Source organism: Camarhynchus parvulus, chromosome 12 (assembly GCF_901933205.1).
Source record: "Camarhynchus parvulus chromosome 12, STF_HiC, whole genome shotgun sequence".
Classification (NCBI taxonomy): Eukaryota; Metazoa; Chordata; class Aves; order Passeriformes; family Thraupidae; genus Camarhynchus; species Camarhynchus parvulus.
This window is the reverse complement of record NC_044582.1, coordinates 10622394-10645448: the sequence shown is the minus strand read 5'-3', so window position 1 is coordinate 10645448 and position 23055 is coordinate 10622394. Positions and strand designations below refer to the sequence as shown.

Below are 23055 nucleotides of genomic sequence, written 5' to 3'. Positions count from 1 at the left end.
CCAGGCCACTGGTGACACGAGCACTGCAATACCTCGTGATCAACAGCAGAGAGAGCTCACAGAAGGAAAAAGTGAATCACAGGGTGATGGACCATCACACCACTGCACAGGGATGAAGGCAGGACATATTCTACCAAAATAGCTCCTGTTGGCCACTGTCAGAGACATGGTATGAGATAAAGCAGTAATGGAATAAAAATGGTAGGGCTGGCTCTGTAACAGTCTTTAGGCACTTAGCTGCTTTTGGGCTTAATTCACAGCAGCTAACTTGAGTTGAGTATCATGAATTAATGGAGGTTAATGGAGGAGCCTTTAAAGGGGATTCACAGCAGCCTTAACCTCCCTGAGAAACCTGCATCTCCCAAACATGCACCATCCTGCATAAACTACTGGAGTCCTCTCTTGAGGGAGAAAAAAATAAAAGTGGACATAACTGCTTTTCTTCAAAGAGGTGAATGATGTCCTGTTCTCTCTGCAACAGCTACCAGGTATGGGTAAAGCTCATTTTTGCTTTCTTTTGCTATTTGTGCTCCTTGAATCCCTATCTTTCATCTTACTGGAGCATGTCACAACCATCAAGCAACAGGCTATTCTGGGCTGAGGAATGGAGGGCATTTGGATCGTCTCATGGAAGCTGCTCTTCACAGAGGTTATTGAAACACTCATCAACGGAGGGGGAAAGCGTGCAAAACAGAGAGGCTCACACCTAGTGTTTAGGGTATCCTCTTTTTTTCACACAGTTTTTTGGTGAACCAGTGGGACAGCCATAAACCTGCTTAAGAGGGCACAGAGATATAGATTTATACATCCCTGCAGGATTAGGTTTGAAATAGGAGCTTAACTGCTCCCCGTGGAGACTGATACTGGAAATACCCTGAAACAGACCACTGGGAACACAGGCTCCCCTTATGTAAAAAAACCTAAGGAGACCTGCAGCATTAGCCACCTCAAAGATTAAAAACTCTTCAGGATTGCAATTTTTTGCAATCTACTTTTATCTTGTGACACAGAGTTCTTTATTTTTCTGCCAGCTCTAATCCTCTTGCCTGCGGATTTTCTTTGACCCAGGTGTTAGTCAGTTCTATCCAGAGTTTGGAAGGCTGACCAGTTGATTGCATTCTGTAAACCCTGACTCTCCCTGGGACAAGGTGATCACCCTACGGTTTGTCCCAGTTAGCTACACACAAAATATGAAGTGGTGCCTTTCCAGACTCTTTCTTTGGAACTGAGTGGAACTGCGTTATAAAAAGGGATTTCTAATTTGTCTCAAGATACCCCAAATTAATGGCTGTGCTTGAAAACCTAATTAGAAAGTGTAAATTATGCTTCAGCCTTAGCTGGAGTGTGGTGACAGTCCCTTAGTCCATGAACCTTCAAGGTCATGCTTGCTTTTGGGGTCATTTCACTGTATGGGTGGCAGGAGATGAGCCACCAAAACTTCGGTGCCAGTCACCACCTCTCAGTAATGAATAGGGGCACACTACCTATCCAAGGCTTGCACAAAATTAGTAACAGCCCAGCTTCACTGTGTACAGACTTGCTAAAATCCCAATTGTGTCTGGAAGACCGCAGCTGTGGCTGGCAGGCACGTACTGTCCACCAGTACCACAGGAACTGTCACTAAGTGGCCACCTGGGACTGTGGTCCCAGCCCATGTCACGTTCAAGGGATGTTGGATTTATCCCCCTTTGCTGCCAACCATTGGTGTCCACCCAGCCATTCCCAATTACAGGAACTGTCTACAAAGGCTGCAAGGGTGGGGGGTATGGGCGATTCTCCCTGGTGAAGAAAAGCCAAGAAAAGTAAGTTTGTTTAGTGAAAGGCATTGTCTTTTTCCTTAATGGGGTTGGAGTTTCATTTCCTTTAGCTATGTCCCACTGGGTGAGGCTAAAATGGCTCTTAAGGGAAATAGTCTGACAGAGATGCTGAAACAATATGTTGTCACCGCCCAGGTCAGAACCAGAGAATAATAGGTTATTTTTACTGTATCACTTAGTGGGGATGGTATCCGAGATCTAAGTCCATCAGATTCCCCCAAGGAAATATATTGTGAAAAAATGCTCTTACAACCACAGAGTCCAAAAGGAGCGATCCAAGTCTGAGGCATGTGTCTGCCTCCCAGAGACACACGTCTGCCTTCCAGGAGCCACATCTGACTGGGAGAGTACCCCCTCCAGGAAGCTTCAGATGGCCCCAGGAAGCTTTGGCTTCATCTGATGAACTCAATATGGATAAATAAAAAGCAGCAGTCAAGCCTGCTATTTATGGTGTGCCCCTAGGCTGAGCCCAGTCACACTAAAAGAGCCTGATCCGACAGCAAGGGGAGAAAAAATCCAGACTGGGCCAGGCCCAGAACTGCTCTCACATACACTGGTACAAACCCTCATTAACTGAGGATGGAGTAATCAATTATCAAATCGATGCTGGTAAAATATGGAAAAACAGAACAAGGGATCAAGCATGGCCACTTTGTACTTCTCAAGCATCTGCTCACTGGTGCAGCCAGGAGGCCCTTCCACAGGAGAGTCACGTGTCTGTGCCTTGCACAAATTTCATAACCCAGGCAATAACCCAGGCTCTCTTGCTGCCCCTCATGACTGATCAGTCTTTGATGCACAGGTGAAAATACCTCCATAAAAGGAGTGCTTTCACAGCCAGCTTGGCTTGGGCCATACCCTGGGCTACAGCTATCAGGAGCCTGCACCTCAGATAACCCATACCCTTTAAAAAAATATGGGCATTGAAATGTAATCCCTCATAACACGCAAAAAAAATGGGGGTAGAGGAAGGAGAAGGCTGCACAGAGGGGGCAGATGGTGAGCCACGCCCATGAGGGAAGGCCACCAGCCCAGCCAGGACCTGCTGGTTGTCAAAACAGACACAACTCCCAACACTGCTGAACCACTGACTTTTTTTGTCAGACAACCTATGGATTACACATCTGAAAATACACCGTGTTCAGTTTTTGCTTTGGGATTACAGTAATGATCCACTCCAAGCTTCTTACAGCCGACCACAAGCGACCAATGCACAGCGACACCTTCCAGGAGGAGCCTCGAGGACAAGCACATCGCAGATGCCACCTCATTTAATAGTCTCTAAAAATCAGATCTTTCAAACAGTATTTTTCCAAATGCTGATGGAAATGGGAAAATCAAAGTCTGCCTGAACACACAGCTATGTGTTTGTAAATAGTTACACATGCTAAAATGCATGCCCTGTCTTGCATCCGAACACCAGAAACCACAGCAAAGCAGATACTTATTTTTTGGCCAATGCATAAAAACTTTGATTAAAGACTCAGCATACTGAATTGTTGACTAGAGTGGTAACTGAATGTGTTTTTTTCTAGCTTCTCCTTCTGCTGGAAAACTAAAAGCAAAGTACACATTCAGAGTGTCTTTCACCTTGATGGGAATGTTGCTTGAAGAATGACTGTATGGCTGTACCACTGATTTTATGGACTATTTTTGCAATATGATGTGTATCATCATTACTTCTGCTTTCAAGGACCTTTCTCTAGTAAGTTCAGCCTGTGCAGAATGTATATCTGGAGCTTCTCAGTGCTGTCTCATTCTTTTCTGCCTCAATGACTTTTGAAAGACATCAGCTTACCACATTATAATTAATTCTTCTAACCCTGTTTAAGCTCACTGCTTCTTTAGACATTGCCATCTATCTTATTTTCTGTCATGTATTTTGTATTCCTGCAAATTGAAGTCAACATTCCCTTAAAAACTAAGCTTTCCCAGAACTGCCAATCTATTTGTGGGTTGGCTCTATAAAAAAATTATTATTATTTTACATTCACATTCATGAATATTTCAAAATTAGATGCCCTGATTGCTGGATCAGAGCTGGTCTTCAAATAAGCAGCTTCCACTTTCATTGAGAGCAATGGAAAAACTGCTATTGATTTCAACAGTAGTAGGATCAGGTCCCAAATAAAAGTGCATTTATTATGTTTGGCTCATTTCCTAGGATTACTTGGAACTTTGAAAGCTGTAATTCTTGATGTTGACAGCTCTCCCTCCCTCCCAGTGCAGTGTGGTTAAGCCAATCGATACATGATTAAAATAAACAGCCCCTTGATCAAACTCGTGGCTTCAGTGCAAATCTTTCTGATCAGGAGGAAAAAAAAGCCTTTATGTCTGCCAGCCCTCAATGCCCCACCAGTATCCAAGGAGCACCTGACTTCACTTTTCGTCCCTAATTCATATCCAAATTCATTCTGCTTCATTGAACAAGATACCTACAATTTCTGAAAAATAACACCACTCCCTACTGCACAGACTGCCTCTCTTCCTCTTAAAAACTGCCTCTAAAAATTCCCTGAACTACAGCTCACTGTCTGTCTTTAATGGACTCCTCTTTTTCTGTATACTTTTCCCTGGGTTTGGGTTGTTATTTAAACCCTAGAATCCATTTGTCCTTTCTTCTTAGTTTTTGCTCCAACTTTCTCCATCTCCCTTCTCACTTCTTCATCATTTCCTTTTCTTTCACTGTGATGCTTTTTTTAGTCTTCTAAGACTGACTGGAAAATCTGCTACTGAAAATTTTCTAGGAGGAAAATGAACTTCTTTATAAAGCTGAAGACTACTCTGAAAGAAAAGCCCAGGGCTTAATGCAATTTCTTTTTCATCAGTTGTGGTCTGGACAAAAGGTATCTTTTTTTTTTCCCTACATGCTTTTTTTCTAGCTGCTGTTTCCATTCAGGTTCTTCAAATGCTTCAAATAGGCACCATGTCACAGCACTGAGCTGTTATAAAATCCTGCATCTTTGCTCAGATTTCAGCAGCAGAAAATCTGCAGTCACATAATACTCTAGATGCTCATTTTGTTCTACTTATTTATGTCAAAGAACAAAGCAGTTACAACTAAACCCGGAACAGGAGGAAATGAAAAACTCCTTTTCCGTTGTGTGGGGTGGAAAGGAGGAAAATGAACACCCACAAATTCCAATGGATTTCAGAGGGAGCATGACACTGACCCTAAACAGGGGCTGAGGCAAAGATGATGCTCCCCAGCCTCAGAGATGGAGCCTGATACCCCAGGAGATGGCACAGGGCAGTGCTGGCAGTGCTGGCAGCGGCACACTGAGCCACACTGGTCATGGCTCTGTCCTACTGAAATCCCCTGTGGGATTTCACAGTGGCTCCTGTACCTCAAGTGTCCTGCCTGCAGAGCCATGGTGCTCCTGCTCTGTCCCTCCTCAGAGAAGGAAGCCCAGGGGTTGCTCTGACAAAGACAACCAAGGGGAAGGAGCGAGGGGTTGGCAGAGGCAGAGACCGAGGGGAAGCTGCTGGTAACTCTGTGCAGGAGAACAACCAGTTAAAACTTGGGTTTGCTCACGTGAGGCCAACTGCTGACCCAATTTAATGCCTCTGGGTGTGCCAGCTCACAGCCTCCTGACTGCCAACAGGCTGGAAAGAAGCACCAGCTTCCCACTGCCATCCCTGCCTGCTCCCTCTGCTCTACCAGATCACCCACTGTGAAACTGGAAAACCATTACTTCACTGGGTGACACCACCTCTTTGTCCTTATGAGAGGGCCCTTAACAAAATGCATGTGGTGTAGCAAGCTGATGGCTTTCCAAGCAAGATGGGCATTGTTGAAGAAGATTCAACTGTGCACATCCTCAACTCTTCAGCCTCCTTGCACCCTGAACTTACACACCTTCTGACTAAGGGAACAAACATTGTTGTATTTTACTTTCAATTCTGAAGGTCTGCACCTGAATGGATTGAAATTCCCTATCAAGCCCTGGTGTCAATTAAATAATTTCTATTGTCACAAATAAACCGCATCAAAATCAATTAAGGGATGTCCTTCATCCTGCTATAAAAAAAGGCAAATCCACTAAAGCTCACAAAGCTTATGAACTCAAACAGTCAGTGGTGTGCACTGTGCCATTGAATTTTTTGCATGTGATTAATAGTGTATTGATCCTATGTGACACTTCTGCAAGGCACTTGCAACACATGATAATGTCAGACAGCAATTTCCATGCTACAATAATGGAGCACTGCCCCTGAGCAGGGAAGATAAACAATAAAGTAGTCATTTAGTGAGGCAAATGTGCAATAAAACATATGAATCCATTATATCAAAATAGTTTTTTCTTTGAGAGAAATAATTTCCCCCTCATCTATTTTTTCTTTCATGCTAATTCTAAATTTAGCCTTAAATTAACTGAGTTTACCAATGCTAATGTTCAGGGCTTTCTCACAATTAAGGAGTACTGTACTTTTTCATTATGATTTCTAACTAAGTAAAAAACAGATGGATGTGTAAGATTACACATTTTTGGAGAAACAAGTAGAGTCTTCTATACCCAGCAATGGCTTTGATCAGCTGTTGCCAAACCTGTCTAGGCCACCTCCACACAAAGCCAGAGTTGTGTTTTTACTGCCTCTATCCATTCATCTTAAACAATAACCGAGGACAGATTTTTATCCCACCTGTGGCAGCTGTACAAACATGTCACACAGTACCTTATTCCCAGAAATCTAGATCCCCACACCATCAGTGGAAGGGAACAATCCTTTCTTCTCCTTTGTTCCCGTGCCCCATCTGCTCAGCACCTGATTTATTTTTTTTCTAGAGTACATTAATGGAAAGAAGAGTTGTGCAACACAGCACTGTGGGTGGAAAGCAGCCAGCCAACCTGCACCAGGAAAACAGCTATTACACGCACGCGATCCGCAGTGTTAGTCCCATTACAGGGCTATAAAATCTGAGCAGGTTACAAAGCCCTGAGGGCTGGGCCATGAGCACTAAAACTTAATGGTGAGAGTGAGCTACTTTTGATTTTAGCCTTGACTTCTCCTCCATGCTGGCAGCAAATATCAGCAAAAATATGACTCAGTGACAGAAATGAGCTGTAATCTTTTGAGAAGTGGAGTATCAACCCTTTGCTGATGAACCTGGGTACTCAGGTGACTGGGGTGCTCTGCCAGGACACCTCTTCTCACAGGCCTTCAGCCACAGAAATCTCCTAAGCACCTTGAGGTTTAATTTACTGTTGTTGTTTTCTTTCCTTCAAGCAAAAAACAAGAAAAAAAAAAAAGGGAACAAAAACTTTAGGCGTATGAAATTTCGCACAGGAAATGAAATTGAAACCACTGACACGGCAGTGCAGCAGCACGAGCGGGTCTGCAGGAGACGTGCAAAAAGAAGAAGTGGCAAAGCTGATGAACAAGCTCAGGGAGAGCACAACTTTGCAAAACAGACTGGTGAAACGTAGACTTCCACACACACAAAAAAGTGAAGCTCTGTAGCCACTATGGTATTTATTTGCTCTCCTGCAGCTGGTGCCAGGTGCTGGCTTGCACGGCCGGACAATGGCATGTTTTGTTTAATCCCAGAACAGCCTTGGCTCTGTCTCCAGCTGCAGCCCCGTCCTCTCAATTTCCCTGGCTGCCCAGAGCCACTCACTGTGCTCCTGGAGGGCATTTGAGAAGGAATACCACTATGTCCTACAGGCTTTGCAATGGGCATTATTTGATAAAAAATAATTAAGTTCTGAGTTGCAAATAGATCCTTTGGTACTGACCACTAAACCACCATGCTTTTAAATACCATGTGATTCAGACTGATTCCCAACCAGAGGTGTATTTTCAGTTCAGTTTTGCCATGGGTCTCTGACATTTGCTTTCACAGACTGAGAGCTGTGCTCATTTTTATGTCAAGAGATATGAAAACCAAACAGTGCCAGAACAAATACTTCACTTTTCCAAGGAAACTAACACATAAACCACTTCTGCATACCATGGTCTGCAAAGTGCAGAGCACACACCAAGCAGGAACAAAACCCTGGGCTCACACACTACTTGGACAAAAGCCTCACAGAATTCACTCTCGAATTGCAGCCTCCAAAGGGAATTGTATTAGAGCAAGGGCTGGTTCCAATACAAGACACAAGTATCTGCAGTCCCACCTTCATACCGAGGTCAATCTCACAGCCTAGAGGTACTCGTCACTTGTTTTTTGTTGGTTTTGCAGGTAAGCTTCCCCAAATACAGCATGACAAAATGTGAACAGCCTGAGTATTTTTCTCCATCTCTTCTTATCTTTTCAAACAAATGCTAGTTGATGGTTTCATTGCAGGTTGATTTTATAGTCCTGGCCTGACTACTATAAACTGAACTTACTTCTGTTACCAGCTGAAGATTTTTCTTAGTGCAATTTCATCTTTGTGAACACACTCAAATAGGATACCAATATGGCACATTATTCTCTAAAGCTGTCTTCATCATGACTACAATTATTTTTTACTACTTGGTTTTCTTATGCAAAAGTTAATAATGGACAGGTGGGAAATTGTTTGCAGTTCCACTTTAAACAATAGCCACCTGACAAGCAGCTGAGATAATAACAAAACCACTTCACCTGCAAAGTAATGGTAGAAAGTGAGAGACTTCCTTTGGTTGACTTGTCTGAATTTTTGGAGGTGATCTTTACAACAGCTGGATGAACTCGTGACAGCTTTACAGAAGGAGAAATCACCTAGGTGATTCAAAGTCAGATGTACTGCTTGAAGTTCCACATTTGGATACTATCTGTCTGTGAAATTTGACTTGTAACCTATTGTTTGTGTAGTGCACAAAGAGCAGTGGAGAAGGGAACTTCAACCCTACTGAGCAACAGTATCTCCCATTACTATATTCCCTCTACCAGGCACAAAACCCTTTTCACACTTGAAAGAGCAGTGCATCATTTAGGCAGGATCTGTAAGAGGTGAGAGTATTTATGTGGTTACAGAAAAGGGAGGGCAGCAGTGAAAGCAAGTCTATCCTGTTAAATCTTGATTTTAGAATACTGTCTTGTAAAAAGGGGACAACAAAAGCTTTTGGTTGCTCATATTTAGTCCTTCTTCAATCCACTATCCCCATTTGTAAACTTTACTTTTGATAGAACCTGATGGGAAACCAGGTGTTTACATAACCAATATTCTTCTTGTTGATAAAGTAGAGAGAGGGAGAGAAAGCACCTTATCTTGTCAGACTTGAAGGAGAAACTCTATGAAATATTCTCATTTCTTTTTTCCACCAAGGGAGTTCTTGAAGGGTTTTTTTTTGGCCTTAGAATAGCGACATCATTGTTCAAAATCCCCTAGGCTGACATGGTGAATCTGAGTGCGATCTTGCTTTCTCTCAGCACAATTAAAATAACATTGTTCTGACAAAGGGCGGTTTTTTGGCTAACATATGGGCTGACCATGAAAATTTGCTGCCCAATGGAGCTGGCAGATGCCCCTGTGCACGTCCCAGCTTTCTGGCAGACAGCTGCAGGGCTGGGAGGGCCTTGAGCTGAGGAGCAGATGCTCTGTGAAGCATTAACTCCCTCACGTGGTTACAGCCACATGAGGAAACCAGCACGTAACAGCCCAGCCAGGGCACTTGGTGGCTCACTAAATCCTAAATACCCCAAAGCTCTCTCCAAGGCTGCTAGAGAATGAGATTTGGCACTGAAAAGGAAAAAAAAAAAGGTGATATTTACTTCTAAATACTTCCTGATATAATTATGCTTTAAACCCTTCAGTTGATAACTTCAGTTGGAACTTACTGAAGATTTGAAGAGAATTCAAGTGAAATCCTGCTACAAATTCCAAATAATTACAGATACCCAAATTTCATCTACTAATCTCATCTAAGGTCACCATTTACATCTTAATATTGTTCCCATGTAAGTAAAACCTCTGCCACCTCACTGACCTTCAGGAGATCTCTCCTGCTCTATGCAGGAATGAATGACAGGGAGTGAGGAGTTAACGACATGCACAGCACTATGGCTCAATCACTACAGGAAATGGGCATTAAACAGAACCATAAAGTAATTCAGGGTAGAAGGCATTTCTGGAGGTCACATTGCCCAGTCTCCTGCTCAAAGAAAGGCCAATATCAAAGTCAGACTGACTTGCTGATGGCCTTATCTGGTCAAGCTCCGGCCAAGTGCGGAGACTGTACAACCCAACTCATCCCACTGCTTCACTCTGCTCAGGATGAACATTTATTCCACAGAAACCCTCTGAATGTCTCTATTGGACAATGAAAGAAGATGAGGAGGAAAAGGGAGAGGAGGATTAACACAGAATGACAAGTTGATACCAATGGAAGGCTCACTCTTCACTCTTCTGGTAGGGCACACACACCATACAAGCAGCTGGAAAGCAAAAGATACTGAGGGGGTCTGTGGTGAGTGACAATGGGTGAGCTCCAGGTTAGGTACAGAAAAAGCAACAGTCCCTGGTGGCAGCATATCGGACAACACCCATTTTATTGTCAGAGTAAAACATATTCCTTTAAGAAAACCAAACAAAAAGCCTTACTGAGTGCTTCAATGCATGCCAGGCAATTATTGCTCTCCACAATGTGTCCTGTGACTCACTGTGCCACAATGAACTGGCATATGGTGCTCATTCAGGGTATATAACTCACACATTAGCTCTGAAGAGCTAATAGTTACTTGGACTCTAGTTAATTTTGGGGGTTTTTAATTTCCCCATGGCAGTGCAATAAATGTCATGCTTATTATTGTATTATTATTTTTAAAAAGTGTTTTTAGTGGCAGGCAAGTGTCATTAACGCCTCAAATCTCTTGTATGCAATGAAAATCAATTCAGACCAACTCTGGCATGCAAAAGCACATAAATAATTGGTAAATACTACCTGTGGTCTTCTGAGTCCAGATTTGACTGATGCCAAGAGCAATCAACTCCTTTTTGGCTGCAAAGGATAGGAGGGCACTCAATACCTTGCAGAAGGCACTCAGTACCTGGCAAAAATCAAGTTTCTGTGTGCCAGCTCCCCATGAATGAGCAAACCGTGGAGCACGTGCAACAAAAAAGGTTCTCTTCTCTTGCAAGGGAAGGCAATCTCCTAGAGAGACACAGAGCCAGCTCTCTGTAGGGTGTCAAATACTATTCTGGCCTGGAAAGGGGGCACTTTCTCTTATAAAAGGAAACATAAAAAGTAACAAAGCTTCTCTCTTTGAGTGACTCTGCCCAAGAGCAGTAGACTAGAAATCAAATTTTTATCATGAAGAAAACATCAGAGATGCTTAAAGGCAGAGATTGAGCAGTGGAAGAAGAAACTGTGTGCAATTACAAGAAAAGTCTTCTCTTGTAATCAAGATGCCTCAAATGAGCCCAGGCTGCACCATGACTTGTGAGTACAATCAGGAAAACACGGCTTCAAGAGAGTTCTAATGGAGCTTTCCACCCTACCCAGATGACTTCATGGGGGTAAGAATCCTGTAGAGGTAAGGGCTACTTAACACTTGTATACATTTGACAAAAGTACACTGAAGGCAGTGCTATTCATTAGCAAAAGTGGATCAGAAAGATGGAGGGGCTAATTCAGATTTTGTCCATGTAGGGACTCAGAGCTGCAGCAGAACTGAATGGGGTTGAAGGCCAGCAGGGCTGATTCCTGAAAAAGTGGGCCTGACTTCTGAAATAATTTGGGCAATAAAGCAATAGCAATGCTACTGGAATCAACAAAACTATGCTGGAATAAATCAGTTGAGAATTATATCCTGAATTTGTATGGCTTTGAGCTAATTTCAGAGGTATAAAACAACATTAACATCTCAAATGTGACTTGGAAGGCAAAACATAAACACTTCAGCCTAAAGCTGTACTGCTCTGATCCCCAAGGACACAATTATTCCTTCAGTGGTTTCCTGTATATACCAAATGCAATTATTACCAATACAAATATTTTTTCCCTGTGTTTTTGCTTTACAAAACATAAATTTGGACTGTGTCATCATCAGGTGTTTTCTTTAGCATTTAACACAACAGTGATGGAAGAGTATGGGCATGACTTTCCTATGAATGGCTGTGGGGAATAAGGACCTGCTCTGCCTATTTCCTCACCTTGAATCTCCTGAACTCTTTAGTTGAGTGGGAAATAGCTGAAATTGTGCCTGAACCAAGATGCCCAGCATTTCACCTGCACTTTTTTGTCACTACTCTATAGGTTCTTTGCTAATGGTCACAACATATTCCCCATCTCCTCATAAATATCTTTATTAAAATATCTGTTGCATCTCATTCAGCTACCTTCCTCTAGGAATGTGTTCAAGAAAAGGCAAAAGTACATAACTATTAAGTAGAACTCAGGTCTTTTTTCAATCAAAAGTCATATTCATCTATGTAAAACTGTCAGTCTTCATTTCACCCAAGGAAATAAAACCAGCATTTAGATAATAACCACCTTCTCCTCAATGCAAGGACCCTCCTGCCAGAGAAGGAAACGCTGCCCTTGACCAAATCCCAAACATTCATTCTCTTATTGGCTAATTCATGACACTGTTAGCTAGATTTTCATTATAGAGCATTATTTGTAGCTGCTGTTTTCATGAAGCAGCTGTAATAAACGAGTGAGATTTATGTTCCTTTTAAAATTGCTTGAAATAATTAGCACTGTTAAATTTAGACTCTGAAAAAATCTGAGTCTACTGATTTTTCTATTTTTTAATAAATACAGAAGCTACAAAGCAATCTACCACCACCAGTCAGGCCTGGGTCAGAACAGTATGTATGCCATATATCAGCCAAAATGTGTTTCAGATGAGGAAATAGCCTAACTTCTCCAAACAACCTTTTAAAAGTAAATGATGGTTGTGCTGAATGAAATGTTTTAACAACTGCACTGTGTGCTATTTTTCTCCAGCCTAAATGCAGAGAGGACTTTATTTTATTCCTGTTCTGGTCTGTACAGGTACAAATGGGAACCCTGTATGTGGATCACACTGGTGAGACCAATGGAAAGCAGGATCAATACCGAGACCCAGACCAGAACTTTGCAGCTGCTTCCTGCCTTGATTTATGTGCATCTAAAAGCCCTGACCCACGTCAGACATTCAGATACCAAACTCAGAGCTTGTGGTTTGCCCTCATCTCTGCATCATTTACTTTTTCCACTCATTGCCCCTCAACCACAGCTGGCTGTATTGACAGTCCAGACACTTATTTAGAGTAAGCAAACACGGTGCCCTCTCCAACCCAATTTGGCTGTTCCACAGCTGGTGCTGCACTTCAGAGCCTGATCCAACAAACCTGCTTCATGACAGCACCGAACAAACATCCTCTAAAAAGCCTTCCACTCATATTTGGGGGTTTTTGGGTTGGCTGGTTGGTCAGTTCTATGACTCACCAGCCTTACAGTATTTTTTGTGGTGCAAGTGCCACCACCTCAGGGGTCCAGGTTTCCTCAGAGCAGTGGGAAAGACAAGGAATCCCAGGGGCCAGGACAGAACCTTAACAGTTCTACAAGAGAGGTCTAATGTCCAGCAGATGTTCAGCCCACTACAGCCCCAGGAGAGGTGAGGAAAAGACAATCTGCTGTGGGAAAGACCACGTCATGCCATGCATAGAAGAGGTACAGAAACAATATTCTTATTGTATAATGAGGAAAGGGACAAAATGAAGACAAGGAGAAGGCTAAACCTGCCAGTTTTTATGAACTTTTTTAACTAGAAGAAGGAAAATCAGGGAAGATATACAAATAAGAATGATGAAGCTGGACTAACATGCAAAAGACATCTGTAATATGTATCAAAATATTAAAAGTTTAAGTACTTTTCTCTACATATGGAAAAACAGTAACAACTTCTATGTAAATGATAAAATCCCAGGGCATTAAAATAAATAATGGCATACTGTTTCAAAATATTCCTGGATAAAATAAGTGGCATGCAATGGGATGGGGATTTAGTGTTAGGAAGTATAAAGCCCAGCATCCCAGGAGAGCAGTAACAGTGCCTGAGGAGCAGCTAGCAAAGCCATGAATCCAAGAATAACCTAAAGGTGACTGCAGGTAAGATTAGCCAAGTAATAGAGTTTCTCTGTGTGATGCTTCTGAGTGATGCAGAAGGGTCAAAGGCTAAGCTATTTCTGGATGTGGACAAGAGAAGGGATGATAGAAAATCTAAAGCATAATGCTATGTCAAAACAGCCATAGTGAACAAATTATGAGTTGTTCAAGTCTCCACAGATTAGAAAGTAGATAGAGAAATTAAAGGAAATACAAATAAGGACAACAAAAGTGATCTAAGGAGAGAGTAAGAGAGCTAAAATTAATATGTTCTATAAAAGAGATGACTCCTGGGCTGAGATCCAGCTATAAATACCTTCCAGGTACTGTGTGTAGAGGAAGGTAATTAATCTAGCTCAAAAGATAGTAAGACAAGAAGCAATTGCTTGAATTTAGGAATGGAAAAATTCAGGATATATAATAAGAAAAAGTTGTTTGAAGAGACACATCTGCTCAAGGGGGCAGATTCCCAAGGTGAGAGCTAAGGCACACTTACTGTATGCAGACCAGAACAGATTGTATAAGGATGGAGTCTGGGAAATTTTGCCATCACAACTTTCTACTGTCTAAAAAGATCACCATAGTCCAACTTACTGATCTTTTGTTGTGCTCTTTTATAGGTTATCTTCAAGACTGCTTCTCTATTAAAAAAAAACCCAAAACAGCACTCAACCTGTATACCCAGGTAGTGACAATAAATCTACATCAGAGCTCAGAGCTGGGGGTGCAGCACTCCAAGGTGCATGGCAAACCTCTCTGCCCCTCTTCTGCCTGTGCAGTGGTGTGGACAATGTGAGTCTACTGGGTGCTGGGCATGAGAGTGTCAGTAAGAACAAAAATGCTGACCCAGACCTCAGATTGTGCTGAGTACCTCAACATTGAGGTCAAAGGCCAAAGTGGGAACTATCTCTTTTGATACTCATGGTCTTCCTCAGCCTTGTGTTAAGACATCCTACACAGAAACTTTCAATGTCACTGCATACATTATGTGCTTTGATTTATGATTAACTGAAAACCAGTGCTAGCAGTGTTTAACAACTCTCAGGAGCTCCAAATAGAAAATAAAGAAGAATATAAAATAAAATCCCCAAAACATTTGCAACAGACCTTACCATTTTCAATGACAAACGGGTACACACAAATGTGAGGAATATAAAACCCAAGTACCCTTAATACCCTCCCTTAAACAAATCCCATCCCAACTGCACTCACCAATCGGGACTTCTGTCCCCTCCTCAATGTAGATGGGCAGTGGTGATTCCTCCATAGGATGAGGCACTGATGGAAAGTAATGAATTGTGGTAGTATTTGTCGCAAAGAGACTAAAATAAGATGGTCCCTTTCTTATCATTACAACTACATATGGCTGGTTACTATCACAAAGAGCCCCTTCTCAAACTGGTCACCTCCTGTCACAGAGACCGGCCCAAGCCACGGCCTGAGGGGTTAATCCCCACTGAGCACTCACTGCCACAGGAGCCAACTCTCTGAACAGGACCTGGGAGAGACTCCTGTCCTGGATGCTTCACCATCCTGCCATTTCACTAGAACCTCAATACTCCCATCCCTGGAGTTTAACTCTCTTTTGGGAACTCCCAACATTGTAGAAGCCAAGGGAAGCCAATGCACAGACAGGCACAAACAGTTATCAGTCAAAGTCATAATATTTCATGCACAGAACCAGAGGAGAGAGGCTCTGGTGCTCAAAGCTTGCCGTCAGCCATTGAAAAGCCACAGCATGTGATGGAAGGCTGCACTGCAAATGGCCTCTGGACCACTGACTTTTCATTACTCATTTTAGAGTGTATGTACTGGACTTAGGAATTTTCTTTGGGATACTGCAATCTCCAAGTAAAACTCCCCAGATCTGCACCATGTGGTTATTCTGTAATTTCCAGACACCCTACAGCCACTGCTGTAGGGTTCATCTCTTTGGGTTCTTCTCTATTTGGGAGCTTCTTCCCTTAAGGGGGTTTTTGCTTCACCATTTCCCCTTTATAATCTACGGGAAGCATATGCTTCACAGGATTTTCAAGAGATTTGAATTTCCCATTCTAGAATGAAATAATAATGAGCTACAAATGTTGAAAATGTCCATACTCAAAAACCTTCTGGATTTTTTTCTTCTCTGTTACCTTTTAAAAATGATGATGCGCCTTCTTAAAGATACAAATGCTTAACCTAGTCTCAGCTAGGATTCCCAGCAGCAGGAAAGGAGGATCCTTTAATCCTTGGTGGGGTATCCTTCACTTAGTACTGGATTCATTTGGTTTTGGGTTGTTGGGTTTTTTTTTTTGAAAGATTGTCTTATCCATAAAACCAGCCAAAGAACACCTGTGGTTTAAAGCTATTAAATAAAGCATCTAACAATGTTTCTGCTAGCAACACAACCAGAATAAAGAGTGTTTTCAACAGATGCTTGACTAGCAACAGGCATAGTAAGAACCCCTCGCTGGTGTTTTGCAGGATGCCAAGGGCAGCTCCTGCCTTTCCATCAGCCCACCCCTCGCTCACGTGGAAGATGAAGGGAAGCACAGGGGAGAGGAAGAGCAGAACACGGCTGCCTAAAGAACTACTGTACAAGCCACAGAAATCATGGTCTACCGGGACGCCTTGCGCAAGCCACTTTTATCTAGAAGCTGAACTAACATTCCAGCTCAACAATAGCAAAAAAAAACCATTTGTTACCACACGGCATTTTGCTACATATTAACCAGCAAGTTGCTACGCAAGCATAATGGAGTGCTGCAATTCTGAGATACATGTTGTTAAAAAAAAAAAAATTGATTTATGGGAAATCAGCCTGAGGTGAGTGCTCGTGGGCATGCCATGCCACTGGACACAGTACATGCTCGGAAGTTATGCAAAGCGGGCCCTGCATTGGGAACAATGCAGTCGTTTTCCCTGCTAAGCTAATTTTGCATAAAGGCAATGAGAGTCTTCATCTATGCAGCCCTGTAAAACATTTAATCAGATTTATTTACTAGGAAGAAATACCAGAGCAGAGCTTTCTATACTACTCAACAGTTTTCAAAGCTGAGATCTGTGAAAAAAAACAACCAGGTCGCTAGATGGTGTGGAAAAAAAACCTGTTGGATTTTATGACATGCAGCTTTCCCAGTCCCCCAAGGAATACTTTAACAGGCTCCCCCAGACTGAGAGCCAGGCTGGAGCCAAATGCTTCCACAAAACATTAGCAACAGTACCCACCAATGGCTGGTGGCATCTACTCTTGCCTTAATGGGCATCACCAGAGGTTGTAGAGGAGGCCTGAAATACCTACAGGCTATTTGAGGCCAGGTACACACACAGACACTCTCTCTTACCCATACACACACATGCACACAACAAATGGCTCTATGGGCAGAGCTTGGATTCTGTAGGATCCAAGGCACAAAAGCTGACTCTGTCACAGCGTTTGGGGAGCAAGGACTCTGGGGTGCTAAATCAAGCTCTCACTTATGTGTCTCCTCTCCTTTGGGCAAACCATTTTAACATTATCCCTCCAGGATTTACACACCGACTTTATGGGCATGCTGCTTAAAATGTCTGCAAAGTGCTTTGCAACGTTTTCTAAATTCTGTGGTGATACACACAGAAGAACTGCACAGACAGATTTAAGATATCAGTTGCTGAGCATTATTGCTGTATAACTACAGCCTATTTTTGCATGCTCTATACTTGGTTTCTACAAACAGATGGTAAGTGTTCAGTATTTTAATGTTTTAATGAGTTTTTTAAGCCTTTTTGTAATTTCATAAACAAGCATAAATAACACTTACATGAAGAAGAATCTCTGCTGAATGTATTTTCTTTTCCTGTTTGGAAAAAAAAAAGAGAAAAAGAAAAAGGAAAAAATATTTTAAAGGAAAAAAATATGGGTCCAGCAAAATAAGTCAGACATGTTTCAATGCTGAAAATGCACTGCATTTTCTGAATTTCATCAGTAAAAACTCCTATTTGAAGAACAGCAAGACACTGAATGTAGTATCAAGGCCAGAACAGGAGATCATTCCTTGTGTGTTTCATCCCATGTAGAACATCACATATAGTTCTATATGTCTCTAGATATGACTATATCCCTCTAAATAGCAGGACAATTACACTGCAGCAGTGAAATAAAATACAAATGCCATGTGATCTGGATCAAAAATGAAAAAAATAAAAGAACCTTTAAGTACATTCCAGCTCAGCGATAACCCCATGGCTCAGTGTATGGGTTGTTCTCCTACAACCCATGGACAAGGGACTTAGACCAACACCATGAAGCAGAGCCCTCCTACTGCATTTTGGCACAGCAGGGTTGTTTTTCCATGCCAGTGCTCTAGCACTGACTGCATTCAAGCCCAGGTTGGGCAGCCACGGCAGCGAAGGCATCCTTCGAGGCTGTGACAATTCTGAGTGACAGAGAACCACAACAGGAAACCCAGCAACTGCTAAAATGGGGAACCTTCCCAACAGGCCTTAACAGCCACCTCCTGCACCATGAGACTGCCACCCTGCTGCCACCCACCCACCCTTGCTGGCATTTGATTCACACTCCCCTTCCACCAGCTGAGCTGGTGGGTTCAGTGGATGCTCTTGGAACAGAGTTTAGGGCTGGCACTAAATGGCTTTTGGCTGGTGTAAATCTGAACACATTGTGAAAAAAGAGACTGACAGAATACAGAAGATGCTGTAGGACATCAGTCACGGTTTCAGAGTCATGGACTGGCAGCACAGCAGCCCTTCCAACAGCAGGTTTTTGGGGAAAAGAGAACAATGAAGAGTGGAATGTTCAATTAATTTCTACTGTATTACTTTGTATCAATATTAGCTACTATGTAAGCAATTTAAAGTTTACATGCCTTGGGATGTAAACAAAGCTCACACAAATCAATTAAATCCATGGCACTACAACAGCTGAGGGTTCAATTAAATAGACACGTATGGAAGAAATTCAACAAATATTAAATCACTGAATTTTCATCTTCATGCTTTTCTTCTAAGGGCCAAAGATCCAATCCTGCAAGCAGCCTCCCTAGACTGCCATTAGAATAAATTTTAGTTCTGTGTATAGAGCTCTTACTGGAGCAGACACAGGATTACTTTTTAAAAAAATACCCCTGATCCATTCTGGTCATTAAGTTAGTGATGAAAAGTCGAAGGCACTAATCCGACTGGGTAATCTATTCAAAGCTTCACTTCTTAAATGATCTACAATTTATTCCTATGACCAATCAAATAAACATTACTTACAAAAGGCTGCAACTACCATGGCTTCCCCATCCATTTTTAAGTGCTGTAATATGGCTAAATTTAAAAGAAACTAATCAGCACAATCTTTTCAGAGTTGTTTGTCAGCATGATTTAAACCCCAGGTAGGGCACCACTGCAGAGACTCCCCTTATTGGTGGAAGTGGCAGCACTGCCATTTGGGCATTGGTGCAACATTGCCCCACTGCCCACTGGAACGAAAAATATGGGGTATTGGAAAATATAGAAGGGGAAAAATTAAAATAATAGGGGGTTGCTGCTAAGCGTTGATGTGCATTGATGAAAATCCTAGGAATCACCATCTGGAAAGTGCCCAAGAGTCTCTTTGGAAACATCCAGCCCATAGGACCTGGCTGGAAGCCACTAAGATACACTAAGAGTATTGATTTAAAAAAAACCTCACTGAAATATTAGCAATGATTAGCTGTACGACCAGATTCTCACCAAGGCTTTACAAACAGAACTCCACTCAGGCATGGGAGGTTTCCCAAGCACTCTGCAGCAAGAGCAAGCCAACCTAAAGTGTCTTCCTGCTTTTCCAGGACAATGTGGCACCTCTTTTCTGCCAGCATTTCACACCAGCTGAAGTCTCCTGCCATTGCCCCAACATTTCACCTCTGACATGAAAGCTCCACATTTTAAACTACCAATGAAGAGCTGTATGCCAAATTTTGTTTCTGGTTACAGAAAAAGAAAATAAACCAGAATTCAGTAGCATTTGAAAGACTCCAAATTTCTACCTGATTCCAGACCAAGATTCTTTAAGCAAACAAACCAAATGCCCCAGGAATTTGATGCAGCCCCCCCCAAGCACGCATCCACCCTCTCGGGGCCTACAGGTATCAGGGTGCCACCTGCGACCTCCGGCTGTTTGCCAAGTCTGACAGAAAGGAACCCTCAGAGCGCAGCTGGGAGAAGCAGGTTAATAAATATCAGCAAGAAGCGGCCCCTCCTGTGCCGGCCGCGGGTCGGGGTCCGGGCAGCCCCGGGCAGGGGAAAGGTGTCTGCCGCCCTCCAGTGGGAACACGCACCCAGGCAGAGAGGTGCGAAGGGGAAGGGACACAGGGGAAAGGCAAATAAAGAGAAAAAAGACAAAAAGAGAACATGCAAAGCAGATAAGAGACAGTTGAAGGGGAAACAGGAAGATACTATCTCTGAAAGTGCCAAAAATGACGTTTCTAATGTCAGTTTAACGAGGGCAGCACAGACATCCTCCTTCCACGCTCGTGCTTCGGACCTGACTTGGTCCGGGCGAGGGACACTGTCACTGTCACGCTGCTGGCTGCCTCAGCTGCTCACACATTTTGCTTAAAAAAACCCCCAATAACCTTCAAGGAAACCTTTCCGTACCACTTGTGGCAGAGGCAGGCAATGCCAGAAAGCAGTCATCTCGGCTGAACACAGACCCAGAGGTAAACACCCAGCTGTCAACAACCATCAGAGTTCTCACCAAAGCCTCTCCCATCGAAATTCCACAGCAGCAGGTTTTAACGGGCTGATTTACCCTCAAACCTAAAGCCATAAAATCTGAACCGGTAGCAAGTGTCACCCGAGCCCTGAATTACACGGCCGATGACATGTGTCCCCGTCAGGACTGCCTCACTGTTTTGCCTGTCCAAAACTCAAAACATTTTCACATGCAAGCAAAAAAAAAAAAAGCAGTTACCAAAATAGTACTATCAACGTAACCAGCTCCTCTCGTACATTTTCTTAATGCCTTTCCCAATACGGTTAAAAAACATGGGAACTCATCAAAAACCTCCATCTTTACACCTTGGCACAAACTGTGCCGGAATAAGTGTGGGGTTGTATTTCTTCGTGTTTATCTGGATGCTCTCCCACTACTTTTTCCTTTATTTTATTTGCATCCGTGCTTCCCTTTAAACATAGCTCTTATTAAACAGCAGAAATCAGCTTCTACAATTTCTAAATACCAAGTTTTGCCACTCTTGGAGCTGCCTAAGGACAACACAGCTTGCCTTCAGTGTCATAAATAACACATACTCTGCACATTTCTTCGCCTGGGTGAAATAAATTCTCCCATGCTCTTATATGGAAACCTTGTGAGTCCTCCCACATACCTCCTGCTATAATACCAGGCAGCAATGGGCATTCATTATCTTAAAGCCAGCGGGTGAATTTTGGATCCAAGTTACCCTCAAACAAACCCAGAATTATCACCCCATCGCACCACGCTGAGCTTGGTAACCTGCCCTGTGTAGTCCCTATGTTTTATTTCTAAGCCCCATCACTACTTTGATTTCAGCACGTCAAGAACCCACAAAATAAAAGGAAGATGAGGGGAATAAAAAGGAAAATGAGGGAAATCACATGAAAGCAGCAGCAGCGGCATTACCCACCAGGTAGGCCCATTAGCATCAGATGTAGCATTGCCTGTACCAGTCTCTTCACTCGAGGTTAGCGCACGGCAGACAGAGAAAGCACAGCGGGGAGGGGTGGGAGAAAAAATGGGCAAAAATAGCCGGGGAGAGAAGCGTGCGCCGTCGATGTGCTGGAGGGCCGCCAAGGGGGAATGGCTGAGAATGTTATCGCCAAAAAAAGTTAACGCAAGGTGTGGGGGGGTGTGGGGTAAATAACCGCTGGGGAGGAAAAACACCGCCGAGGTAATGCGAGAGCTGGGGAGGAGGGGGCTTTACGGAGGAGGATGAATTAATAAATAAATGGAAGGGGGGAAAGGAAAGCGCTCCCGAGGACACCCCGAGTCGAGGCGGACAAAGGGAGGACGATGCCGCCGCCACCGGCCCGGCTCGGTTCGGCTCCGCTGAGCGCGGAGCGGCCGCCCCTTTGTTCGCCGCGGCGGCGAGGGGCGATCCGCGCCGCTCCGCGCCAGCCCCGCCACCGCCACCACCGCGAGGGCAGCGGCAGCAGCGGCGGCAGCGGCAGCCCCAGCGCCCGCCCGCCCTCCCGCCCGGGAGGTGCCGGTACCTGTGTCCGCTGGCCGCGGTGCCTGCGCGCCGCTGCGCCCCTGCGGCGCGTCCGGCGGAGCGGTGCGGCGCGACTAGCAGCGCCGAGCAGGAGGAAACGGTAATTTATAAGCGCTTTCTTCCTGACCTCTCGTGTCTGTTGTCTAATGAGGGAGCTTTGAGCATCACCCATCCTGCTGAGTGGAAAAACACCGGCACGGCCTCTTCTTTGCTGGGGAGGGGGGAGCCTAAAGGAAGGGGTGTGGGGGAGGAGGGGCCATGCCGCAGACACGGCAGCGGAGCCCGGGCTGGCAGGCGGCCGCGGGCCGGCGGGGAGGGGCGGGCGGGTGCGGGGCAGCGGCCGCCGGCTCGGGGGGCCGCCCCGGGCCGCCCGCCCTCCCCGCGGCTGCCGCGGGCAGCGGGAGCGGCAGCGGGGCCGCCCCGAGGGACCCGGCCCGCGTCCCGCGGCTGCCGCGGCGGGAGGGAGCGGAGAGAGGGCTCCCAGCCGCTGATGTCGTCTCGGTATTTTTCATTTTCGTGCATTGTTTTAATCGTTATTTTTTATCTTTACACAAAGAGTGCCGTTCTCACAGAAAAAGCATCCCACGGCGCTGTCACCGCCGCTGCCTGTCCCTGCGCCTGGGCCCTGGCTCTCCGCTTTTCTCCCCGGCCCCCCGGGGGAGTGGACTCTGAAGCCGGTGCCGCTCTGGGGACAGGCTCTGGGGACAGGTTTGCTCCCGGAGCCGTCTGCTGCTGGAGGAGGCAGCGCGGGAGCGTGGTCTGGCAGGTGCCTGGGAGGCTGGGACATCCCTGCTCTGCCCTGCGCCTCCCAAGCGCGATCCCCGGCACCGGAAAGTCCCGGTGGCAGCGGGAGGACAAAGTACGGCCGGGGCGATCGGCGGGGAAAATGAGCAGGGCAACGTTTTGTTTTGCGTCGGGTTTCACAGAACCGAAAGCATGTCCTCTTCCCCTGCAGGCGAACGGGTATATGACTCAAACATGTCCTTGCTCTCCTACCTGCATCCCCCTGGTTCTCTTAATGAAAGGATTCA

The 23055-nt window shown here is 44.4% G+C and overlaps 1 protein-coding gene across 1 annotated transcript in view; it reads right to left on the bottom strand.

The window, feature by feature from the left end:
* SLC6A6 (solute carrier family 6 member 6) overlaps nt 1-22128 on the bottom strand; it is a 57921-nt gene extending 35793 nt beyond the window's left edge. Inside the window, 3 exon segments of the mRNA XM_030956564.1 lie at nt 15036-15101; nt 17606-17641; nt 22026-22128. Of these exon segments, the coding sequence (XP_030812424.1) occupies nt 15036-15090 (55 nt within the window). The 5' untranslated portion in view covers nt 15091-15101; nt 17606-17641; nt 22026-22128.
* Between the last annotated feature and the right edge of the window lie 927 nt (nt 22129-23055).